General features: G+C 49.1%; 7 protein-coding genes across 7 annotated transcripts; 4 read left to right on the top strand and 3 right to left on the bottom strand.

Moving 5' to 3' along the window:
* Positions 1-642: 642 nt before the first annotated feature.
* Positions 643-1,283, top strand: MYCFIDRAFT_197689 (uncharacterized protein; the record flags this gene model as incomplete). The annotated part of the gene is made up of 3 exons (XM_007929975.1): positions 643-735; positions 790-991; positions 1,093-1,283. The coding sequence occupies 3 exons, from the start codon at positions 643-645 to the stop codon at positions 1,281-1,283; spliced, it is 486 nt and encodes a 161-aa protein (XP_007928166.1).
* A 205-nt stretch (positions 1,284-1,488) lies between these two features.
* MYCFIDRAFT_208168 (uncharacterized protein) lies at positions 1,489-4,370 on the bottom strand (the record flags this gene model as incomplete). The annotated part of the gene is made up of 5 exons (XM_007929974.1): positions 1,489-3,399; positions 3,448-4,197; positions 4,226-4,259; positions 4,302-4,321; positions 4,350-4,370. The coding sequence occupies 5 exons, from the start codon at positions 4,368-4,370 to the stop codon at positions 2,482-2,484; spliced, it is 1,743 nt and encodes a 580-aa protein (XP_007928165.1). The 3' UTR covers positions 1,489-2,481.
* A 41-nt stretch (positions 4,371-4,411) lies between these two features.
* On the top strand, positions 4,412-8,367 carry MYCFIDRAFT_204073 (uncharacterized protein; the record flags this gene model as incomplete). The annotated part of the gene is made up of 1 exon (XM_007929973.1): positions 4,412-8,367. One exon carries the CDS (start codon positions 4,412-4,414, stop codon positions 8,051-8,053), a length of 3,642 nt encoding a protein of 1,213 aa, XP_007928164.1. The 3' UTR covers positions 8,054-8,367.
* Positions 8,366-9,961, bottom strand: MYCFIDRAFT_140424 (uncharacterized protein; the record flags this gene model as incomplete). The annotated part of the gene is made up of 2 exons (XM_007929972.1): positions 8,366-8,790; positions 8,848-9,961. 2 exons carry the CDS (start codon positions 9,959-9,961, stop codon positions 8,366-8,368), a joined length of 1,539 nt encoding a protein of 512 aa, XP_007928163.1.
* A 601-nt stretch (positions 9,962-10,562) lies between these two features.
* Positions 10,563-11,699, top strand: MYCFIDRAFT_35189 (uncharacterized protein; the record flags this gene model as incomplete). The annotated part of the gene is made up of 2 exons (XM_007929737.1): positions 10,563-10,965; positions 11,035-11,699. The coding sequence occupies 2 exons, from the start codon at positions 10,563-10,565 to the stop codon at positions 11,697-11,699; spliced, it is 1,068 nt and encodes a 355-aa protein (XP_007927928.1).
* A 306-nt stretch (positions 11,700-12,005) lies between these two features.
* Positions 12,006-14,219, bottom strand: MYCFIDRAFT_35595 (uncharacterized protein; the record flags this gene model as incomplete). Its single annotated transcript, XM_007929744.1, has 1 exon — positions 12,006-14,219. One exon carries the CDS (start codon positions 14,217-14,219, stop codon positions 12,006-12,008), a length of 2,214 nt encoding a protein of 737 aa, XP_007927935.1.
* Positions 14,220-15,222: 1,003 nt separating this feature from the next.
* MYCFIDRAFT_176160 (uncharacterized protein) lies at positions 15,223-16,407 on the top strand (the record flags this gene model as incomplete). Its single annotated transcript, XM_007929971.1, has 8 exons — positions 15,223-15,337; positions 15,364-15,496; positions 15,559-15,601; positions 15,631-15,640; positions 15,676-15,856; positions 15,918-16,084; positions 16,116-16,342; positions 16,369-16,407. The coding sequence occupies 8 exons, from the start codon at positions 15,223-15,225 to the stop codon at positions 16,405-16,407; spliced, it is 915 nt and encodes a 304-aa protein (XP_007928162.1).
* Positions 16,408-24,420: the final 8,013 nt, after the last annotated feature.

Here is a 24,420-nt window from a genome sequence, read left to right as displayed (position 1 = left end):
GTGTTGAATGCAAGGTTTCTGAAGAATTGGCTACCTCTCGTACCGCGGACTCAGGTCTCTACTAGTGCTCGACACGCGACTAATGGACTCTGTGCTGATACCTACCTGTAAATGATTTTGCCGCAAGAAGGACTGGACTTCCTATGCACTGCACATCTTGCAGTGCGGTTCAAGCCGCATGATGGCTTTCCTCACGAGACAGAACCTGGGTTGTTGCAGCTGACTTGAAACGCATCGATTACGAAACAAAAATCTGCAGGCGCTGGCATGTCCTTCGCAAGTCGAAGAACAAAAATTTCGGCTCCCCAGAACTACGACACAAGTCTCAAATGGCTATCCGCTATCGATATCAGGCTGCCTCACAAGTCTTGCGCATACGCGTCAGATTTCTATGCAGCAAGAGCCTCCTCATCTGAAACGCGCTCCTGCATACAGAGAGCGACGTAAGCTAGCTTGGCTTGAGCCGCCCCAAAGCTGCGAAGATTCGGAGAGCCGAGAAATCCAATGGTATAAGAGCGAAGTTCGAGTACACAGTAATGGAACAAGCAGCAACACAAGCAGCTTCACCGAGCACCTCAACAACTCCCTCACCCGCAGAAGTCCAACGAAAATCTCCGAACAAGTTGACATCCATCCTTCACAATGCAACTCAAACTCATCGCCGCCACCATTGCCTCCCTGGCACTCACTGGAGCCCTCGCGATCCCCGAGCCAATTCCAGGCGCATTCCCAGGTGTAAGCTTCACACTACTACTGCATCGCAGGACTGCGAAACTAACGAATCTCAAGCCACTGGACGAACCCCAACTCCAACCCCGAGCTGATCAACAGCAGCAAGCCAAAGACAACGCCAAAGACAACAAGGGCGTAAACGACAACAAGCCCCAAGGCTGGCAGCAATGGGGCCCAGCTCAACAATGGGGCCAAGGCCAGACGTACCCATATTACAACAACGGCCAGTACAACAACGGCCAATACTACGCTTCCACCGGTCAGTATTCCTCGTATCCATCCCCCCACGCTTCTGACCCTCCTCTTTTCCTTCCATTCAAAAATCACTTCTTACTTACTAACGCTTCACTTCACTTCTAGGTTATGGTCAGTACAATGGTCAGTATTACCCGTACAGCTACAACTACAATTCCGGCAATGGCGGGCAGTATTCTCCGTACTACAACAGCTACTACAATGGTTACAATAATGGCCAGTATGGATACTCTGGATATGGATATGGACAGACTGGTGTTTGTTATAATAATCGCGGTCAGGCTTACCAGTGTTAGAAGTTGGGGGGAAATCGGGGTGATGGGACGAGTGCGACAGGCGAGGCAGGGCGAGGCAAGGATGGATGGAACTTGGAAGGGGTTGGGAATTTGGGAGGTAATATGGTTGGTGATGAGAGATAGGATGGAATGGAATGGATGCACTCTCGCTTGGTTGTAGTTCGGTGGGGTTTTTCGTAAATTTCTCGAGTCTCGAATCGTCAGTGCGGAATTGAATTGGTGTTTTCTCTCGACCTGCAGCCAGTAGCACCAGCACGACTCTTCTTCCTCTCATCCGCTCCGCAAGTTTCGTAGGACGAGATCACAGACATGTATCAAGGTTAAACATCAGCGTTCGTAATCTATACCCTTCTTTCCTTTTCCTCCTCCTGATCACCTCATCTGAGCCCTCGGTTGCACTAGCCATGTTAGCGATATGTATAACCCGAAAGAATCATATCACTATAACAACACATGTGATCAAGAAAATTCCTCATAACTTCTCGTCACCCTCTCTCTCTCTCTCTCTCTCTCTCTCTCTTCTTTTTTAGCGGCAGTACGAACATATATTGAGTGAGCAACATACATTTGCGTTACGGACTCCGACTCCAGAACGAAGAGATCGCGAATGCAAATACGGTTGGCTCAAGAGTACTTTTTGTTAGGTGATGATTTCAGACCAGGAACTGTGGCATTGTGCTTGTCAAAAGAGAAGAACGAAGCCTCTGGGCAGGCATGGCTTGCGTCGTGTGCACTTTGCAGTCCCTCCCACCATGTCTCTCAATTTCTTTTTTTTTTATGATTTTGGAAAAATTTCGTCAACGCAGTAGTATAAAACCAAACAGACATTTTCAACAAGCAATGTCCATTCGCATACTACAGATAACCACAAACTAGCATATCTCCAGAACGCCGTCCATTCCCCGTCGTGCTTTGCTCCCAAACATCGATCGATACTTTTACACACACCCACCAACAAACATCTGAAGAAACCCATCATTCCTGCATGCAAAATGCTGCGAGCAAAAGAACATGCAATGCAAGTCGGGTATCATCAGTCACTAAAAGCAGAAAAGAAAAAGGGAAATGTATCAAGATCTCGCATGTCCAGGCCGAGCCGTCCTTCCCTCCAGCACTTGGGTCTGGGAGTAGGCTGACCGATGCGAAAACTCGCGTAGAGCAACAGCAGCCGTAAGGTGTACAGAGTCGGTCCACTCGTTTACTTCTTGTTGATCTCAAGCAGCTTGACGTCGAAGACAAGAGTCGCGTTGCCTGGGATCTGGGGTGGTGCACCCTTGGAACCGTAGCCGTGGTTGGCTGGGATGGTGATTCTTCGCTCACCACCGGCGCTCATGCCAGCGATACCGATATCCCAGCCCTTGATGACTTCGCCCGAGCCGAGCTTGAAGGAAAATGGCTTGCCCGTCTTGTTGGAGTCGAAGACCTTGCCGTCCTTCTCGAGCTTGCCAATGTAGCGCATGCTGACACGGTCACCAGACTTGGCTGCTGGGCCAGTACCGACCTTTCGGTCGTCGATGGTCACGCCTTGGACCTTCTTGATGCCACCAGCCTTAGCTTCTTTCTTGGAGTCCTTGGTGGGTGTTGGACCTTGCTCGAGCTCCTTGGCGAACTGAACCTTCTTGTCCGACTTGGTGGACGAAGGAGCCTCAGGTTCGGGAGCAGCAGTGGCTGATCCGTCGTTCTTCTTGAGCTTCTTTTGCTGCTTTTTGGAAAGCTTCTCTTCCTTTCGGGCTTCCTTGGCAATCAGGTCATCGATGGTGGAGCCATCGGCAACCTCCTCCTCGGCTGGGCGCTTGTTCTTTCCCTTCTTGTCCTTCTTCGCCTCGACAAGCTTTGGTGCCTCTTCTTCCGAGTTCTCGTCGTCGACCTCAGTGATGCGTGGGTCCTCCATGTCATCAAGTTCGTCCTCCTCGTCCTCCTCGTCAAGCTCGTCACTGTCTGGCTCGAGGTCGTAGTCGCCCTCTTCGTCACTGTCGGGGTCATACATGCCTGGGTCGTCATGGCTGTGGGTAGGCTCAACATAGTTGCCGGTAAGGAAGACGCTGTGGGTGCCAGACACCTTGAACAGAACGTTCTCACGTTCGCCGATGGTGAGATCGAGTGGTTGTTGCCAGTTCTGCGCAGATTAGTATGAGGTTTTTCAGCATTTATTGAACGGGCTCACTTTGGCTGGGTCGAGAGTGCAGATGACAAACTCTTCAAAGTCGTCATCCTCGGAATCCTCGTACTCTTCTGAATCCTCGTCGCTGGCCGGCATTTTACCCAAAGCCTTTGCGGATTTCTTGAAACCGTTGACGCCGTTTGGCAGATCGTCGACGTCCATGTCGCTCTCTTCCTCAAGCAGCTTCTGAATTTCCTTCTGGGCAGCAGCCTTCATGGCGGCCTTGCTCTTCTTTGGGTCGCTGGGCCCACCGTTGACTTCTTCCTCGTCGCTTTCAGACTCGCTGAAATCGTCGCCGCCGCCAAGAAGGGCCTCCATCTGTTCAATGTCGAAGTCCTCGTCATCGTCCTCATCGTCTTCGGAATCGTACTGGCCGAGCGGCTGGCGAATGATTTTCAGAGTCGCACGTGGGACTGCGCCGTCCTCGCCCTCTGGCTCAGCAGATGGATCGATGGCGGCCATGGTGATACGGTAAGCGGACGGGATCTCAAGGCTGCCGACGGTGAGGACGTCGCCAGGTGGGACTTCGACGCCGAACATGGCCATTGGCACCATGGCGGACATGGCGATGTAAGGTGAAAGATGTGCTGGGTATTTCCTGGGTGCGACCTTCGTTGGTCTGTAGAGAGATTGGGCTCGAGTGTATCGAGCTTGAAGGTGGTGGGAGACGCCGAGGTTGGGCAGTGCAGGAAGAGGAAAAGGCAGAACTTTTTGCGAAAGCTCGACGCCGACGCCAAGATTTCGGAGGACGAGCTAGCCTGATTCAGCTTGTCTATCCGACTGAATATCCGACTCGATATCCGACCCGGCTAAGACTGACCACTGCACGTCATCTTCGTCGCGTCGCCGCCTTTCACTTCCCCTTCACCTCATTCACCTGTGGCAACGCGCAATTTCGGAATCACAACGCCGACCGTCACGCACATGCCAGACTAGCAAATGCCCATAATGTGCCGTCTACGCGAATATGGGCTCGAGACTGGAGAAGAAGTCGGCCAGCGTCAGGAAGAGCATCGAAAACCACCAGTTCACCGGCGATGAGACGCGCGAGGAGTATGAGCCGTCCAAGTTTGGCGGCTTCTCGGACTACTTCCGCCGCAAGAAGATCAAGTTGCAGAACTTGGATGCTGAGCTGCGCTCTCAGAGCGCCGACAAGCCCCAGATCTTCCGTGGCTTAGTCTGCCATGTGAATGGCTACACCCAGCCCAGTCTCAATGATCTGCATACCATGGTCGTGCAGCACGGCGGCGGCTTTGTTCAGTATCTGGATGGCAAGACCATGGTTACCCACATCATTGCTAGTAATCTGACGCCCAAGAAGAAGGAAGAGTTTCGAAGGTACAGAATCGTCAAACCTGCCTGGATCGTGGACTCCATCAAGGCTGGAAGATTGCTGCCATGGGATGCTTATCGTGTGGTGGACGAAGGTGTCGGTCAAAAGGTCATCGGATTTGACAATGGCCAGGTCGTCAGCCAGGCCAGCAAGAAGCAGGCAGGCTATCGAGAGCAGACTGATGCCAGCTGGTATACATCTCAATTTCGCTCGCAGCAGCCCTCTTCGTCACAGCTTCCTCCCAGGAAGCCTCCAAAGCTTACGCAGACCGTGACCCCAGACATCGAGGACATCGAAGACGACGAATATGATCTGCCGAGCTCCGTGGAGAATGCATTGTACGAAGCTGGCGAGTTGCCCGTCGAGGGGACCACGCTTCAACGGCCTGAGGTTGCTGCACCTCAGACTCCGCCACCGAGCAGTCCTCCTGCTCCAGTCAAGGACCAACCGGTCGAACCCGTCGAAACAAGTGACAGTGCTGCCATAGCCACCGATCCAGATTTGCCTCTGCCCGATCAAGTTCGAGACGACATTCCCCAGGAATCTGTACAGTCAGCTCAAAAGCCGTCAGTCCTTCGTGCTAGAGAAGCTTCACAGGAACCAGATGTCTCTCATGCAGTCGTAGCGCAGTCTGATGTCTGGAAGACGGTGTCTCCCTCGAAGCTGGCACAAATGACAGCCGAGGAGCATAACGCACTCATCCTGTCAGACCCGAAAATTCGCAAGTCAACGGTAGTGCATCCTGACTTTCTTGAGCAATATTATCGCGAATCTCGTCTGCATCATTTATCAACATGGAAAGCAGATCTCAAGTCACAGCTACAGGCCTTGGCGGCAGAGAGGACTTCCACACAGAAAGCTGGGCAGAAGAAGTTGCCAGGCCAAAGAAGATATGTCATGCACGTAGATTTTGACAGCTTCTTCGCTGCGGTATCGCTCAAGAAATTTCCACAGTACAAGGACAAGCCGGCAGTGGTCGCTCACGGAGGCGGATCAGGATCAGAAATTGCCAGCTGCAACTACCCTGCTCGCAAATTTGGTGTCAGTAATGGCATGTGGATGCGTCGAGCGCAGGAGCTTTGTCCCGAGCTGAAGGTGTTGCCATACGACTTCCCTGGCTACGAAGAGGCCAGTCGGCAATTCTACGACGTGATTATGGCCACAGGCGGTATTGTGCAAAGTGTGAGCATCGACGAGGCATTGGTAGATATCAGCGCCATCTGCATTGCTGAAAGTGGCTCGAACGGCGTTCAGCGAGATGAAGGTGCTGTTTATCGCGAGCAGAAGAAGGCGGATGCGGTCGCCCAGGACATGCGAGAGGAAGTCCTTGCCAAGACAGGATGTAATGTATCTGTCGGTATCGGTGGCAATATCTTACAGGCCAAGTGTGCGCTTCGAAAAGCAAAACCAGCTGGTCAATATCAGCTCCGACCCGAGGAAGTGCTTGACTTCATGGGTGCTCTTGAGGTCACCAAATTGCCAGGAGTAGCATACAGTATCGGTGGCAAGCTTGAAGAGATTGGCATCAAGCTTGTCAAGGACATTCGCGATACGTCAAAAGAGCGGCTGGTCAACACGCTCGGACCAAAGACGGGCGAGAAGCTGTGGGAGTACGCACGCGGGATCGACAAGACTGAAGTTGGCGATCAAGTCATCCGAAAGTCTGTCTCTGCCGAAGTCAACTGGGGCGTGCGATTCGAAAGTCAGGAGCAAGTGGACGAGTTTATGCACGGTCTGTCCGGCGAGCTGAGCAAGCGTCTGTTGAAGGAACGGGTCAAAGGGAAGCAGTTGACCATGAAGGCCATGAAGCGTGCAGCAGATGCGCCCCTTGATCCTCCCAAGCATCTAGGTCACGGCAAGTGTGATGTCTTCAACAAGAGCATGCAGCTTGGAATCGCCACCAATGATCACGCAGTCCTAACAAAAGAAACCACCGCAATGATGAAGTCCTTTTGCATCTCGCCAGGCGAGCTGCGCGGCATTGGCATCCAAATGCAAAAGCTCGAACCCATAAAAGCAGGGCCTGGAGGCGGCGATGAGAGCAGTCAAAGGCGGCTGCAGTTCAACGCCGGTCCTTCCAAACCCAAGGCTCTCGTCGAGCGCGCCATGTCTACCGAGGACCCGATCCGAGATGATCCAACCACACCTCAAAAGCCAGCAATCGCAGAAGCCAACAAACCGACTGCAGCATTCAGACCTGTCGAGCAGCCCGGCACACCGTCGAAGAAGCCGCTGAATACCCTTGGCACACAGTTTGTGCTGCCAACCCAAGTAGACCCAAGTGTACTGGCAGAGCTGCCGGAAGACATCAGAGCAAAGCTGGCTAGGCAAGCAAAGCCGTCAGCTGCTATCCAATCCATGGACGAGGAGTCCAGGCCCGAAGAGCCAACGCTGCCTCCAAACGTAGCTGAACATCGCGAGTCAAACCATTCGTCCCGAGCCCAGTCACCGGCCGTAGCTCTGCCACCACAATCTCAGATCGATCCCAGTATACTCGAAGCTCTGCCAGAAGATGTTCGCAATGAAGTGCTTGGCTTCTATAAGCAACCACAAGCCGTGTCGAAACGAGTTGAGCAACCTCTTCTACCACAATCACCGCGGACCAAACGCATCCTGCCACCCCCTCCTCCCGTCAAACGTGGTCGTGGAAGACCCAGAGGTGGCGGGATATCAAGAAAGCTTCGTAACCTGCAGCACAGCGATAACACATTAACGCAGTCAAACTTCATTTTCAAACCTGCTGGTGCTGCTGCTGGCGGCGTAGACGAAGAACTCGACCCCGAAGTCCTGGCCGCCCTACCAGAAGAACTGCGTGCTGAAGTCTTGGCACAACAGCGACAAGCTCGTCTCCAGCGCACCGGAGGCATCGACATGTCCATGCACCGCCGAAAGAAACTTAAACAAAAAGACACCACTCCTTTCAGAAGAGTCTTCACCCTCCCCCCCAAACCAGACAAACCCATCTTCACCAGCCGAAAGCTGAGCACATTACCCGAACTCCGAAACGCAGTCTCTGCTTGGATTCGAGAATTCAATGATGAGGGACCTTATGATGATGACGTGGATGCTCTGATCAAGTATTTGAAAGCTGTGGTTATTGATGAGAAAAATTTGGATAAGGCTGTTTCGGTGGTGAAGTGGTTGGGTTGGGTGATTGACGAGGCGGAGGATTTTTCGCAGGATGTCATTGATGCTTGGAGAGAGGCGTTGGGGAAGACGGAGATGGGAGTTCAGGATGCTGCGAGGGAGCGCGGGGTTGGGAGGTTGGTGTTTTGATGTAAGGTTTGTGTTATGATGAGATACCCTGATCTATTATTGATGTTTTCCAATTCCGGATCCAGGCGGTCGATCTCATAGGGTGAATGGGGATGTGAGATCTGAAGTCTGACCGTCTGACAGGTATGCGGATGTCAAGGCATGATTCTATGAGCCGGTTGTCTCACTTGACTCAGAGGAAGCTGAGCTGTTGGGTCTCCCTCCGACTCCAGCTGAGGGTTGATATGATGGAAAGAGAGAGAGAGTGTGTGTGCTTTCCAAGCAAAGCAGTGGTTGGCTCACGGCGTAAAGAGTAATACAAATACTTCTGTTTCACTCCCTCAACAACCCCACCAAACACCCATTCCCACTCCCCAACGTAGCCGCAACCTTCTCAACCCACACTCCCCCATCCCGATCCTCGATTTTCCGAAACGTCTGCATCATCCTCACAGTCACATAATACGTCTCCGCAAGCGCATACTGCTGTCCCAAACACACTCTCTGGCCGCCGCCGAAAGGTATATATGCCCAGAACGGGCGCAAATTCGCATCGCTCCAACGTTCCGGTCGGAAGATGTTTGCGTCTTTGCCGTAGATGGCTTCGCTTCGTTGGAGGGCGTAGGTGGAGTAGAAGAAATTGTCGCCTTGGGCGAGGAACAGGGGTTGGAGGCCGTCTGGGCCGCCGCCGTGCGGGATGGTTGTGTCGCGAGAGGCGGCTTTGGAGAGCATGGGGACTGGGGGGTGGAGGCGGAGGGCTGGGGGGTGTTAGGGTTTGGTTGTTGAGAGGAGGTTTGCGGGTGTGTGTGACTTACTTTCTTGTGTGCAGTATCTGAGGTACTTCATATCTCTCAGCTTCTCGTAGGATGGAAGTTCACCGTTAAGCTCGTCAATCTCGGCGAGCAATTTGCTCCACACTTCAGGTTCTCTGGCAAGGTTGAAGAACAAGTGTGTTAGCAAAGTCGCGGTTGTGTCTCGTCCAGCTAGCAGGATATTCATGGTCTCGTTCAGGGCTCTGGTGCGATCGACTTCGTCATGCTTGACCAGTTCGTCGATGAAGACATACTGCTCGCCTTTCTTCGCTTTCTCTGCCCGCTCGGCTTGATTCTTCAAAGCACGGTCAACCCACTTCTGGATGTAGGCTCGTGATGTGGCGTTGGCGCGGCGAGCAGCGGGATGAGGGAAGAGGTTGTAGAGCTTTCCAAGCCGCGCGTGTAAGGTCCCTGCCTCCATGGCCAGATCGAATGCTGTGACGAAGTCCCTTGCCTCTTGAGAGGCTTCCTCGTCTGCATCAAGTGAGTTAGCGCTGGTGCCAGTCAGAAATTCCGTGGAGGTGTCCATAGTGAGGCGATGGAAAAGTGGTTGCAGATCAATTGTACTTCCATCATCAGGAATCAGAGCCAGAAGTTTGGAGATGTGTCGTTCGAACTGGTCCAATTCCGTGATTTGGCTCTTATCGAACTGCGGCTTGAGCATAGCTCGCGAATGCTGCCAGAAAGCGCCATCTGATGTGAAGATGCCCTTGCCTAGCAGGCCTTCAAATGCCGCCAATCTCGACGGCTCCACCAAAAAGTCATCAGCGCGGGTCAGCACACTCTTCACGTTCTCGGGGTCGCTTGAGATGACAGTCTTTCTCGTTCCAAATCTTGAGACGGCGACGAAGTTCCCGAATCCCCGTTTCTCAGGATCATGGATTTGGGTCAGCAGGTGGACATATTCGAGAATCTGGCTCTTTTTGGCGGCAGCCAGCATGCTTCGCATGAGGTTCAGTCCATACTGGTCCCACCATGGTGTGGCGAGGTAGTGTTTTGGAGGTTGACATGCATGTTTCTGTTCGAAGAACTTGCGCCTGCTTGCGAGGCTTGCCCTTTTGCAGATGATGTTTAGCACAAAGGCCACAAGCAGGCCCGAGAGGAGGAGAGGCAACATGTCGTGACTGACGTCTACCGCAGATGTGGTATTTTCAATACTCGACGGCTGGACCTGTGTGTTACAGGGTGAGGGGAATATCTCAGCTCATGCGTGCTGACCACGCATTACTGCGGACGTATGTCGTGCCACCCATGCTCGCATCCTCCTCTGCTTGGCCAGAGCCAAACATCCTCACCCTCGTTGAGCACAAGACGCCGAAGCAGGGCTGATTGTTTTGTCCCGTGTAAGTCGATATTGAATTGTATTGGTGAACCGTGAATGAAGTCGCTTCCGGAGATGTCTCGCCCGAGTTTTGATCGGGATCTGGAGAAGAGGCGGACCGGACCGCACATCCGCGAACTCTGTTGAGCCGAGGTCGAGTGGGAGTGAGAGCTGTTGCCAATGCAATGCAATGCAATATTCCGCTGCTAGAATCTGCTATACATATAAAACAGGAACACTCTCACTTCCACATGTGATTGACCAGGCTCACTATTTCCGCTTCACTCACCACCAACCCCTCCACAGAACGAGACACACTCCCATCCAGCCGACTTTCACGAACTGCGATCCAGGCCACGACACGTCCGGTCCATAGTCCTAGCTGGTCCAGCCCAGCATGCCCACCTCAGAAACCCTCAAAGAAGCAGCAAAAGGCAACACAGAACCCCTAAAACAGCAAATTCCCTCAACAAACGAACTCAAAAACCAAGCACACCAAACGCTCCAAGATGTCAAGCAAAAAGTCCCCACATCAACAGCAGAGCTCAAGGACGTGGCAGAAGAGACGGCAAAGAAGTCTTTCCAGAGCTTACGCGACTTCGTAGCAGGAGGAGTCGGAGGCGTATGTGCGGTGGTAGTAGGACATCCCTTCGATCTGGTAAAAGTGCGATTACAGACCGCGGAGAAAGGCGTTTATACGGGAGCTATGGATGTGGTGAGGAAGACGATTGCACGAGAAGGACCGGTGAGAGGGCTATATGCCGGTGTCTCTGCGCCGCTGGTTGGTGTGACGCCTATGTGTAAGTCACTCACACCCTCCATCTCCTCAAAAAAAAAGAACTCTCTAACAAGTACTGTGTCTCATCTAGTCGCCGTAAACTTCTGGGCCTACGGCGTCGGAAAACAACTCGTCAACACCTTCTCCGTCGTCGAAAACAACCAATACACCGTCCCGCAAGTCTGTTTCGCCGGGTTCTTCTCCGCCATCCCCATGACAGCCATAACCGCGCCCTTCGAACGCGTCAAGATCATCCTCCAAATCCAAGGCCAAAAAGCCCTCGCGCCGGGGGAAAAGCCAAAATACTCCGGCGGCATGGACGTCGTCCGTCAACTCTACCAAACCGGAGGGATCAAATCCGTATACCGCGGTTCATTCATGACATTAGCACGCGACGGTCCCGGCTCCGCGGCTTATTTCGCGACGTATGAAATTCTGAAACGGAATTTGACGCCGAAAGATCCTGTGACGGGCAAGCCGGGACAGTTGTCTTTGACGGCGGTCATGGCGGCCGGGGGTGCGGCGGGTGTGGCGATGTGGACGGCTGTGTTCCCGGTTGATACGGTGAAGTCGAGATTACAGTCTGCGGAGACGAAAGAGAGCATTGCGCAGTGTGTGGGGAATCTTTATCGGAATGGGGGTGTGAGGGCGTTTTTTCCGGGTTTGGGACCCGCGATGGCGAGGGCCGTTCCGGCTAATGCTGCGACGTTTTTGGGGGTGGAGTTGGCGCATCAGGCTATGAATAAGGTGTTTTGAGGGCAGGTTATGTATGGGTCTATATAGATGAGTGACGTGCGAGACGAGAAGATTAGAGCTGCACGTTTGGGTCGCGGATGAAGAGGTTCTGCGAAGTTTGAGATATAGAGGGATGTAGGAAGCATTGAGACGAGGGAATTGAGAGCACCAAGTGGCCTGCGCTTTATTTTCGGTCTATACTGATGATCATCTCCCAGATTGGACTGGTTGTTGTATACAAGGCTCGTTTCTTCGCTTCACTATCCTTCCCAGCCTGTTTTTTTTTCTTGCTAGCGTTCATAAAGTCCATATGCCTCAATTCCCCGTTTACCACACAGTACTCTGACTCTCCCCACCACCTTCACTCCGACTCTCCCCATCGCCACCTGCCCCAAAATTCTGCAACTCCTCCATATCCCACACGCAATCCGGCACCTCCCCCTCCTCCGGCCTCGTAAGAATCCCAAACTCCACCGTAAAATCCCCCCCAACCTTCCCACACGTCCCAAAAAAGCCCACAATCTTCTCACCCTCCCCCGGCCTCAAAACGTGGATGTCTTCATCCCTACAATTGATCTCTCCCCACCTCTCCCCATTCTCCAAATACATTCGAATCCCATCAAGACCTCCCCAACCCCCATTCTCTCCGATTTCGACTTTGGTGATGCGGGAGGTTTGCGGGAGGGTGTGGTGTTCACTTGCGTGGCCGCCGTTGATGGTGTAAGGGGGAGGGGGACCGCAGTTGGCGTGTGTGCCGTCGGAGTAGTAGAGTACTGCGCCGTCAAAGGTACAGCCGACGCGGAGATCGATGGAAGTGGCGCGGATGATTTGGCCGTTGGAAGAGCGTTTGTGGAGGAGGACGCACCATTCGAGGTGGTCGTCTGGGTTGTAGGTTTCGCTTTCCATGGCTGTGGATTTTATGCTTTGTTTACGGAGGCGGAGGGATGTGCCGGGGATGTTGATGTAGGGTTTGGAGAGGAAGAGGTTCCAGGCGTTTTTTATGAGTTTTTGGTTTCCGTTTAGGGATAAGGCTGAGATTTCGAAGGGGAAGGTGCGGTTGATGAGGTCGAGGGTTGAGGTGCGGTATTCGGAGCAGATGCCGAATGATGAGGGGTTCATGAGGACGATGTTCTCGGTTGGAGCTCCGTTCTTGGTGATTCTGACGAGCGCGAGACCAGCTGAAGAGTAGATCCTCAAGATTTCCGCGCCATTTTCGTCGGTGTCTATCTCGATGGTGATGCCGGCGTCGAGGGAGGCTGCAGTGACAGGCTCGTCACCTGGGAGGCGGAAATGAGGCTTGCATTTGAAGCGAAGAGCATCCTGTAGATCCCACTTCGCTTGGTGGTCGGGCGTGTTGGCAGGTAGGAAAGCATGGCCCCAGAATTCGCTGTAACCACGAGCCATGATGCCGGTGGTGTGATCAGCACCAAATGCATGTCCTACTTCGTGCAAGAATGCTCCCTGACCTACGAAGCATGCTTGAGCCATGGTGTTGCATTCGTTGTTGTCATTGCCGACAGTGTCACCAGGGACCATCGGATCTGTGAGGCAAGATGTGATCTCGTCCATCGCTCGAGGCCAGGAGTATGTTGTGTGGCTGCCAAATATGCCAAGAGAGATGCCATTGGCGTTGTGACATCCAAGTGCAGCATGACCCAGAATCAAGTCTTGCTCAATGTCGTAGTGCGAGTCGAGGATCAGGCCTGCGACGACCGGACGGCAGCTGGAGTCGAAAGGTCCACCGTGAGCTTTGAGGGCATCAGTGAAGATCTTGTGGAGGTGTTCGCGGTGGTCGCCTCGAGCATTCTGCTGAGCGATATTCTGATCTCTCAACGCATCGACAGTGTAGTTGGTGCGGATGATATGGACCTTCGGGACTGATCCCATCTGGACACCTTGCGCGCCTTTCGATGCAATGCTGCTCAAAGATAGAGTGGTAGATGTCCATTCTTCTTCCAGTCGGAATGAGCGTCTGCCGAGACCTTTCTGACGCATGTCTTCTGCGGTCAGTGCTTGCCACATAAGTGCCGTCGTGCGGAGCTTGGCGATTGCAGCATCGAGACTGGAGTGGGCGGAGCTGCGAGCGCCGTATTTCGCGGGCGGACAATCGATGAGCAATGGAGAGTCCTTTGCAAGCATGATGGCGAGGTGGAGCGGTGGCACTTGAAGGAGTGGCTGATAGTTGATTTCGAGGCGAGAGGTGAACGAGATACCTCCAGTATGATGAAGCTTGAACTCGAGTTCGTTGATGCCGCTTTGAAGCAGGACGAGCGCCTTCCATTTGCCATAAGCGACGGGGAAACTGATCTGCGAGCGAGAGCCCATCGAGTCTCGACAGTCGACTGAAACATAGTCGTCCTTGGAGTTGGCGAACATGGGACAGGTGCCGGTGACAAGGAGGCATGCTTGGTGCACAACTTCGCCATCTGCGACGTTGTCAACCATGAACTCGGCCATGGTTGTTGGCTGTGGTTGTATTCGGCGGGAGACTTTCGGAGCAGGTGCAGCAAGTGCGGAGTCAGAAGATCTCTTGGCAACCATGTTGGTAAGTGAGTGAGTCTTGAGTGCTGCTGGCTGTGAGAATGCTGTCAGATGTTCTTGGCCCTGTGGTCTTCTTATACATCACTTTCCGCGTTTTGGTTGTTTCGAATATACACACTCATTGGGTGACTGCCTCCAAGGCCAACGCTATGTCTGTGAGGTGTCGTCCACAATGCCACACAGCCACTTGGTGCCTTGAAGGATTCTAGGCGCGCGGAATACCTAGCACGTGACATATGGCTTTCGGGCGGTCCCAATGTTGCCATCTCGTCTTTCTTAATGTCCATGACATATCACAGCTCGCTGGATGTGACATACTGTCCTTGCTCTTGCGCCATGTACGTCTCCTCCCTTTCCCACTCGTTTTTCGCGGTCGCGATCGAGGGTTGCGTGCCGCATTACTGATCAAATCCTTTCGCCTTGATAACGTCTGTCTCGGCATGGTTTCAGGGTGGACGAGCAGTCTCGGAACGCGATCATTCATGGTGCTCTACTCTCGTACCTATGGAACGTCGTAAGCTGTTGAAGCGACAATACCAGCGTTTGTTCAACGTCCAGAACCTGCTCAACGCGTGCGCCGTGCAGAAGGACCACAGGGACTGTTCCCTGGGTGAATCAATGGAAGCAGCCACTAGCGTCCGTATTCTTCTGACCAATGAACATCGGCGCCTGGTCGACGCGCCAATGCTCGCGACATCCTTCCTTGGCTTGACATCAACGCATACCATCGAGACGATGGAAAATTGATCGCACAGTTTTGAAGGTCGCTCTCTCGACCTTCAGAAGTCTTACAGTACATGCGTCTGCCACCATGGAGGCAGATCTGGATTGACGGTTGAAGAGATGAGAATCGACAATCACAGAGGCGGAGGAGTCTTCAGGTGCAGAAAGAAGCAAACTGCCTCATCACGGTCACAGAACATCTAACCTGACATCCATGTCGATTCTACGAGCACGATCACACATCAATTCTCTATCCTTCCGGGACACTCTTCTAGCCCTTATGAAAAATCATCTTGACTTTCCTCCGCCGGAAAGACTAAAGATTATGCGAATGCTGGCAATGGCAACGCAAAAGGTTGGATTCACGCTGGTATGTTATATTTGTGGTGGTGCATGTCACGTTCGCTGCATTATTGACAAGCTTCTGCAGATGTCGTGGACTGGACTGAAGATGATGATGATGGGAAGGAAGTTGTGACCAGCGTCGTGCTGGGAGATTTTGACATCGCTTGTAAATTAAACCGACTCACGCGACGTGCCTTGGGGAATCCAATGTAGCGACGTCCGGAGGCGTATATAGGAGTAACAAGCCGAGCATCTGACGTTCACTCTGTAGGTCTAGTTGTAAGTCAAGAAGCGTGCTCAATGCTGCAGAGATGGTGGCTCTAATTCTGCTACATCCTTGGAGCCGGAGAATTGTTTTTACGAGACAACTATCAAGACTTGCTGAAAGCACCAGAGCAAGAAGTGCGCTTACTCGCCATTGGACCTGTTCCGGAGACTCTATACACGCGCATCCCTGGTGAATCTTGGAAGACTGCCTTGCGCAGCGCAGCTCAGGCGACGGATCTGGAAGTTACGGAGAGGCCTGCGCTCAGGCTGCGCGTCTGGGGTCAAGAGATGACTGAGCCAACGTAGGATTTGCTTTCGAGAACGAATCATCTTGAACCCGCGTATCGCCCGACGATGCAACAGGTGCTTGAACATCCCTTCTGGGAGGATGCTGCGGAGTCAGCGTATTGGCAGTGAGTTAATGACTGGAAGACATGATGTGGTCGGCGTGGCGAGTACGTTCCTTCCTGCGGTGAAGGAAATTCCGATTAAATTGGTCGGCGACCCACGCTCTGGAAGGAATTTCTGTGGTCCATAAGTACTCAGTGATCGCTAGCGGAGAGGGTGATATGTTGGATATTGCAATCAAGACATTCACAATGGACGACGAGAGGAAATTCTTTGTGACTTTGGCGGGTGGTGCGGTAGCAGCAGCATTCGTCAACGGGCCAACCTCGCGTGTGCTTATGCCACATGGAGGTATCATACAGCTTGTGGCAAGAGTCACTCCGTCACTACTGAGGTTTGAGCAAAAGCGTTGCAACGAAGACTTGAAGAGTGTGTGTGGTGTGGTATCACGTGCATGATGCCTCAGGCTGCAACTGCCGCACTTCTTCTTCCGACTTTCTCGTAGATAGTCTCTCTCGAATATATTAGTTACATTCAAGTGGTTATAAGCCCCCCGCGTTTCTAACGCATTTAACACGTATTCTAATAGTCAATCCGACTGCTACGTAGCTAGCGCTCGTTACTAAAAATTGCGCCGATACTATTATCGTCGCCGCTACTACCCTCGAGTATTCTAGTAGATACTAGTCCGACTCGAGTCGGTCGTTATACGTAATAACAGTGTTAGCTGTCTGCTATACTAGAATATAGGCGCGCCTATCGGCGGCCTCTTAAGATAAGTCTATAGTCTCTTTCTATATCGCCGTCGCTATTAGTAATAGCTCCCCCTATAACCGCTAACGCTTATATAAGCAATATTCCTAAGCTAAAGAATAAGGAGAATTATCTAGCATAGGCCTACGCCGCTAAAGGCGCCCTTAAAGGTATATCGGTCTAGCGCTATATATAAGGCACCCGCTAGCGACCTCTTACTAAGGACTCTAGTAAGTCTTCTAAAGAGTTTAAAGACTGCTAAGATAAATAGGACTCTAAAGATTAAACAGCGCGTACCTGGATCTTTGCTAACTATATTAGTAATATTTAATAATTACTACTTAGTCTATCTATATCCTAGGAAGTCTAGGACTTCCTTAAGAAGAAATATACTAGTAACGGTAGGTCTACTAAATTTATATTGTTCTAGGAGTATTCTACTCTTCGCTACGAAGGCAAGGATATTAAGAAGTTCTAGAACGACTATAAGAAGAAGCTTAGTGCGCTAAGCACTACTAAGTTAGCTATTAGCGACTATTAAGCAGTCTACTTCTTTATTATACTAATTAGCCTATTCTACGAGGCCTTCGCGTAGATGCGCCGCGAACAGATGCGCGCTACTAACTTTAAAGTAAACAGCAACACACTCGACAATATTATTAGTGCGTTACTTAATAAGAATATTATATAAGTTAACTAGGCCTAGTATAGTAGATACTATAGCCTATAGAAACTATAGCAGCTAGCCGCTACTATAAATAATAACGTACCTCGAGGAAGCGGCCGTAGTAGTCGTAGAAGCTCTAGCACTCGAGGCCGTAGTAGAAACAACTAGAATAGTTAGGCGCCTCGACTAAAGTACGCTTATTACAAGGGCACTTATCTAACTAACCGTTATTACACTAAGTACCCTTATTTAAAAGAGGAAGACCGACTCCGTCGTAAGCGCGAGAAGGCTAAGAAGAAGGGGGTATAACAATAGCAGTAGCGTAGTCTAACTGCTTAGCAACAACTACTATCTAGTCTATAAGGCCTATTCGCCTATAACAACCCTCGTACGGATATAGTAGAAGCTCCGCGATTATCTTAGTACTCGTTATAGTACTCGTTTAATGCTGTTACTATTAGTAACGCGGCTGTAACTACATTAGCCGCTGCTACTTATACTACCGACTAGGTTATAGACTTAGGTACTAGTATATATATAGTTAATAACCTAGCATTGCTTGTTAAATACGAGGGCTATAGTGTGCCTATCCGCTTTAGTAGCAATACCAAACATGCTACGCTTATTAGTATAGCTAGCACTAAGGTTGTTAATAAGCATAGAATAAGTACGCTACGACTGTTAGAAACACTATATATGCCTAGTCTAGCAGCTAACCTTCTGTCTACTAAGAAGCTTGCTAATAAGGGCTACTTTTACCGCAATAATAAGCGAGTATTGTTTACATACGATGCTAAAGGCAATAAGATTACTGTCGCTTAGACCTACCGCAAGGATAGCCTTCCTTTCCTTTATATACCTACCTCTAGTCCTAATAGCTAGGTTGTTACGCTTCTATTAAAGAAGGGGGTACTAATAGGTACTATAGAGGAATAGCATCTACGTCTTAGCTATATCTACTATACTAAGCTGTTGCGTCTAGAGGCTAAAGGCTACATTATTATTACTAGCGACAAGAAAGCATTCTATAACTGCATTGCCTGCCGTATAGCAATAGCTTATAGAGAGTATAGCCGACTGCCTCGAATGCGGCTATCTACGATCTACTATATTGTCTATATTAACGTAGTCTGTATTACTAACCCTAGTCTTTGCAAGGAACGCTACTTTACGCTGTTTACATACGCTAAGTTAGCTTATCGCTACGAATACTTAAGCAGCTTAAAGTTAGGAGCTATAGTAGCTATTAAGGATTATCGTATATACGTCCGTATATAGACTAGCTATTTAATCCCTATTTACCGCCTCGATAGAGGGAGTAAGTACGGCGGAAATTAGCTATTAAGCTAGGCTCGCGATTATAGTATTGTACTATAGGTTACGGCGCCTTATTCTTCGACTTAAAATAGCCTAGCTAAGGTTAGCAATTACATCGTTTATACTACGGCTCGAAAGATAATACTATATACTAATCTTCTAAAAGCTCTATAGCCGCAGGCTATTACTGCCGCTATATAGGTTATTAACATTATACTAAGCTAGGCCCTCGATAGAGATAGCCCTTATATAGTAGTTACTAAGGAGCTCGGCTAGTTACGCAAGTAGCTACGTATTCGACACCTGCGCGCCTATAGCTATATAGCTATTATCTACGACTATAGTATAGCTCGTAGCAAGAAGTTTAACGCTCGTAGTAAGCTCGGCAAGCTAGTTAGCTATACGAAGGACTCCGTAGACTTAGGCAAATATATAATCTACTTGCCTAACGAGCATAAGGTTATTACCTCGAAGGATATCTAATTTATTAAGTTAGGAGACGACAAGTTGTCGCTTCTAGAGGGCGTTAAGCTATACACTAATCCTAACAACCCGTCTAAGAGCCGGTTTATAACTATTAAGTTAGTTATACTAGCCTTGTTTAATACGACAACGAGTAAGGCACCGAAGGCTATAGAAGTGGCTAGTATTGTTTAGCAACTTCTAGCTTAATAAGAGGTCCCTATAGAGCAACTTAATATACTACTAGCAGATAAGGTAGTTAACCTACTACTAACGGAAGACGACATGCCTAACATTCAACTATTAAGCGAGAGAGGTAGCTTCTAATCTGCTAAGGAAGAGACACTATTTAATCTAAATGCTAAGAAGGGCGAGCCTAGCTAGTTACTAGAGTTTAAGCGACTAAATGCCGTAGGCGCTCGTTTAATACGTATTACTCGAAGCAATAAGTTAGTACGAGAGCTATTACGTAGCTATCTAGCCGATACTAGCGTTAATCGATTAACGCGCCGTAACCTAGCTAACATACTAATAGCCTATATAAAGGGCTTTATAGCTGCCTATTATATTACTAAATAGGCCGATAATCCTGCTAACGACATTCCTATTCTAAAGAGCTTTAAGGCTGCTAAGGAATTACTATACTAGCTATAATAGAAAGAGGCCTATAAGACTAAATACAAGTTACTTATCGATAACGCAACCTAGGTCTACGTTGCTAAGCAAGAAGTACCTATAGGCCGCAAGGTTGTCCGTAGTAGATAGGTGTTTACTATTAAGCGTAATGCTAATAGCAAGATTAGCCGTTTTAAGGCCCGTTAGGTTGTAAAGGGCTTTACTTAAGTTAAGGGTAAGGATTATAATAAGACTTATACCGCTATTGCTAAGCTATTAACTCTTCGAGCCCTATTCGCCCTTATTGCTTATTATAACATAGAAGCTTAGCAGTTTAACATTCTTACTGCCTTCTTAAACGCTATAATTAGCGATAAGCACAAGATCTACGTTAAACAACTATACGGCTTTAAAGACCGTAGTAGCAAGGGCATAGTTTGCCTATTGCTAAAGGCTCTATATAGCTTAAAGCAGTTACCTATACTATAGTACGAAGAGCTCCGTAAGTACTTAAAGAGCCTCAATTTCATCCCTATAATAAGCGACGTATATATGTTTAAACATACGCTTAGCAACTCAATTATCGTTATTTACGTAGATAATATAATTATTATTATATACTTAATAGCTACTTTATAGGCAGTCGCTTAACTACTAAAGGATCGCTTTAATATGCGAGAACTTAGTAACCTTTACTACTATCTCGGTATACGTATTATTCGCAATCGCAAGGACCGCACTATCTATATAGTATAGGACGCCTATCTAAACCGGCTTAGTAAGAAGTACGGTATATAGGGCCGTATAGCTCCTACTACTCTAACAGCTCTACGCTATACTAAGTCGGCTATTTAGCGTACGCCTAAGACCTATACAGCTAGTGCTACCTTTAAGACTAAGTACTAAGAGGGCATTAGCGAGGCTCTATAGCCGGTAATAATTACTCGACCGGACGCTTATTATACCGCCGGTTTATTATTACGCTTTGTCGCTAATCTAACTAAGGAACACTATTACTATTACGAAGCTAGAGGGAAAGGGATACCTAGCGGCTACTACTAGCCGCCTACTATAGGTATATACTTCCTCCGTAGCTAGATAGATATAATATAAATCAATATACTTTAAAAACCACGTTTCGAACTATAACAAAATAGTAGCTTCGCTACAAGCACTAGCGTAAGAAAAACGCACTAACCGTTACTAAACGGACTATCCGAACTACGGTTTACTATCCCTCTCCTCCTCCTAAGGTAAAAGGTCCTCCGTACCTAGGAGGAATCCTAACGACCTACTCTAACGCCATTTTCCGCACTATCGACGAAAGTAGCAGTTAGACTATACTAAGCGAAAGAGTTAAGAAATTACTAGCGACAAGTCGGCGCGGATACGGGCGATAGACTAAGTATACCGCCGTCGCCGGCACCCCGCCGCCTTTACTTTTCTATTGTTTATACCCTTATTTGTAGAAGGTAGGTCCGCCCGATACTAGGTTAGTAGGCACCGCAATTTAGGAAGGTTTAGAACAACTAAACGGCGGCTGCTACGCCCGCTACTACGCTCGACATCCTAATTACGCTCGTACTTAATACTTAAGTACCGAAGCCGCGTAGCCTATAACTAGCCTAACTAACGGCCTATTATCCTAAGTCTATAGCACCGAAGAACTAAGGGGAACCTTCTATTAAGTTATAGCCTACCGCCTAGGAAGATTGCACTCTTCCCGAATTAGCTAAGGACAGATACTACCTTATCTATACGGCTTTTACCCTCCTAGCTTTTTCTAAACTAAGACAGTGCCTAGTAAAACTTCTAGAAAGAGACCTGAAATTCCGCGTTATCGCTATAACCGAGTAGCTAGAAGATCCTAAAGAAGTAGACCTTCCTCGTAGATTGAGGTCTATATTAAGGGAGAACGCTAAGTCTACCGATAGGGATACTATACCTAAGCCTCCTACTCGCTCTAAAATTATTAGCAACTAGGTTAACAACAACTCTCTATCTTATTCCGCGGCACAATAGGTCGACCGTTTAATAGCTTACTAGCTAAAGAGCAAGCATTTCGCTTAGTAGAAGACCGAGAACTTTAGGTCTACCGCTAAAGAGCCTCTAGAGAACGAATATCGTCCTCGTCGTAGGAAAACTTAGATACCTCTAAAGCTAGAGAGGCAAGCGGTCTAACCTTCGGTAGAAGACGATATAGGAGCGGCCCCTAAGCCGGATAGACGCAAGGTTCCTTTTACAATTAATCCGCCTAAGGGCGACGCCTTTAAGAACTTCGGCTCTTTCTATAAAGAGCCCCCGCTACCGCCTCGAGAAAGCTCCCTTGTCTCCGTATCTACTACGTTACCTCTTAGCTCTCTCGCCGACTTAGATCCGGAGTAAGAAATATTAGGTAAAGCTAACGGGGCCGCAGCCCCTACTAACGGCAATGCTATATAGCAAATAAAGGAATAGTTTGCTTAACAAATGCGAGAAGAACGCGAGAGAGTAGGAATATAGCGTAAGAACGACTAGGCTCGTCTTAATCGCGCCCTCGTAGAGTAACGAGAGGTCTACGAGCTCGAGATCTAGGAAAAATTATAAGAGGCTTTCGAGCAGGGCCGCTAGGAAGCCGTAAGAGCTAAGAATAAAGCGGCCGCTAAAGAGAATAGCGAGGGTAGAGCTCCGTAGCTATCGGAGCAACTAGACTACCGTATTAATACGGGCAAGTTGTTTACGTCGGGATAGCGAGGAAACGCTAAGTCTACTATAAGACCGAGGGAAGCGAACTCTCGGAATAACACCGGCAATAACGAAGATAGTAATAATAATACCGAGAATACTAGAATTAGTAGGTTAGAAACGCTTATAGGGAAACTAGTATAGGCGATAGGGAATAATAGCTAGGTAGGCTATATAGCTCTGTAGAGTAAGGACTATCTAGGAGCGACTAGGCCGCCGCAATATATAGGTCTTTACCCGATACGCAACCGAGTAGGCTACGGCCTAATAAGGGTAGACTAGCAAGCTAATCGGAATCGAGATACTCGCCCTTATACTAGACCTAAGATTAACGCCGAGCGTTTCGCGGCCTTAGCCTAGGGAGTCCTAGTCGCTAGAGAGCTACCTACGGGCAACCTTAGGTCTATATAGAACCGCGGGGATCGAGGAAACTATATTAACCCTAGGTATAACGGTGTATACGCATATGCTCCTCTATATACTCCTTAGTTAGATTTTAGCTAGGAAATCGCCCCCTATAAGTTTAAGCCCGAGCAAATCGGGTATTTTAATAAGGACCTACTAGAGAGCAAGGGCAAAGGCCCGGTAGTGTATTTCGGGAATACTATATACTACCGAGATGTTTTCGCCTTTATTACGCGCCTAGATGTCGCTATTTAGGCTAGCGAATACCTAGCTCCTACCCTTCGTCTATTACTATACCGATGCCTTTAGGGTTCCGCTTTATAATAGTACCTATACGCGCTTACTAATAATCGACGTACGCTCCTATAGACCGGCCCGGGGATCGAGCAATAGAAGGAGGCGTTACGCGAACAGTTCCGATTAGACCCTTTAGTCGCCGCGCGCGAGATAGAGATAGAGCAATACCGTATTAAGGATATCGCGGCCCGTAGAAGCGTAAGCGAGTACGTTATTAACGTTATACGTCTCGCTTAGTAGAGCGGTATAGAATCGCTCGCTAGGTAGATTAATTATGCCTTCCGCAAGATCGCGCTAGAGCTTAGAGGTAATCTTAATACACCTACGGCACTATAGATATATTAAACCCTTATCGATATAATATAGGCCTACTACGCTACGTAGGTAGAGCTATATCTATCCGGTAGCACAACTACTAGCTACTATAGCAGTAAGTATAACCTTCGGCGTAGCGATTTAGTATAGGGTAGGTTCGTAGACCTAAGGTTTTAGCCTAGGTCTCGTTTTAACGCTAGACGCGCGCCTTTTCTCGGAAACAACAATCCGTATAATCGATAGTAACCTAACGTCTTCTAATAGCGCCGTTAGCCTAGACCTTAAGTCTATAGCCGCTAACGACTATAAGCCGCAAACGTAAGCGTAAACGAGAAGATAGCAGACGCGCGCGGTCTCCCGTAGTATCCGAATCCTTAGAGACAGTAGACGATGCCTAGAAATGTAAGAGGACAAGGCATTCCCGCGAATTATAGAGGCCTCGCCGAGCCCGCTAAAGGACGGAAACTAATACTACTACTACTACTTATAGCAATAGTATAGGCTACCGAGGGTAATATAACCTATAGCAATATAGGTAGCTATATTTAGTAAGATAGGATAACGAGACTATCGCTTAGGCTAATGACTAGGGCCCTATAATATAGGCATTATAGAAGTGTAACATAAACAATGTGCTATACGAGGTTAATAATCTATCTATAATATAGAAGGAGGCCTCTTATATAGGCTTAAAACTAGCCTATAGGTATAGGGCCGGTTACTAGCTAATATCCCTCCCTTTCTTCGTATCTAACTAGATACGCTTTATATCGCGCGCTTAAAACAAATATATGCGTATCCTTAGCGTTCTTAGCTAAGGCCATTTTTACAACTCCGCAATAATACCCCCGGGGTAGCATTAATCCTAGATACTATAATTATATAAAAACAACTTCCTAAGCAATACTATATAGACCTACTATTACTTTAACGCGCCGTAATCCTTACTAGCAATAACCTTAT

Source organism: Pseudocercospora fijiensis (genome assembly GCF_000340215.1).
Source record: "Pseudocercospora fijiensis CIRAD86 unplaced genomic scaffold MYCFIscaffold_6, whole genome shotgun sequence".
In the NCBI taxonomy this organism is placed as follows: domain Eukaryota; kingdom Fungi; phylum Ascomycota; class Dothideomycetes; order Mycosphaerellales; family Mycosphaerellaceae; genus Pseudocercospora; species Pseudocercospora fijiensis.
The sequence above is the reverse complement of the archived record's forward strand: the minus strand, read 5'-3'. Positions and strand labels throughout refer to the sequence as shown.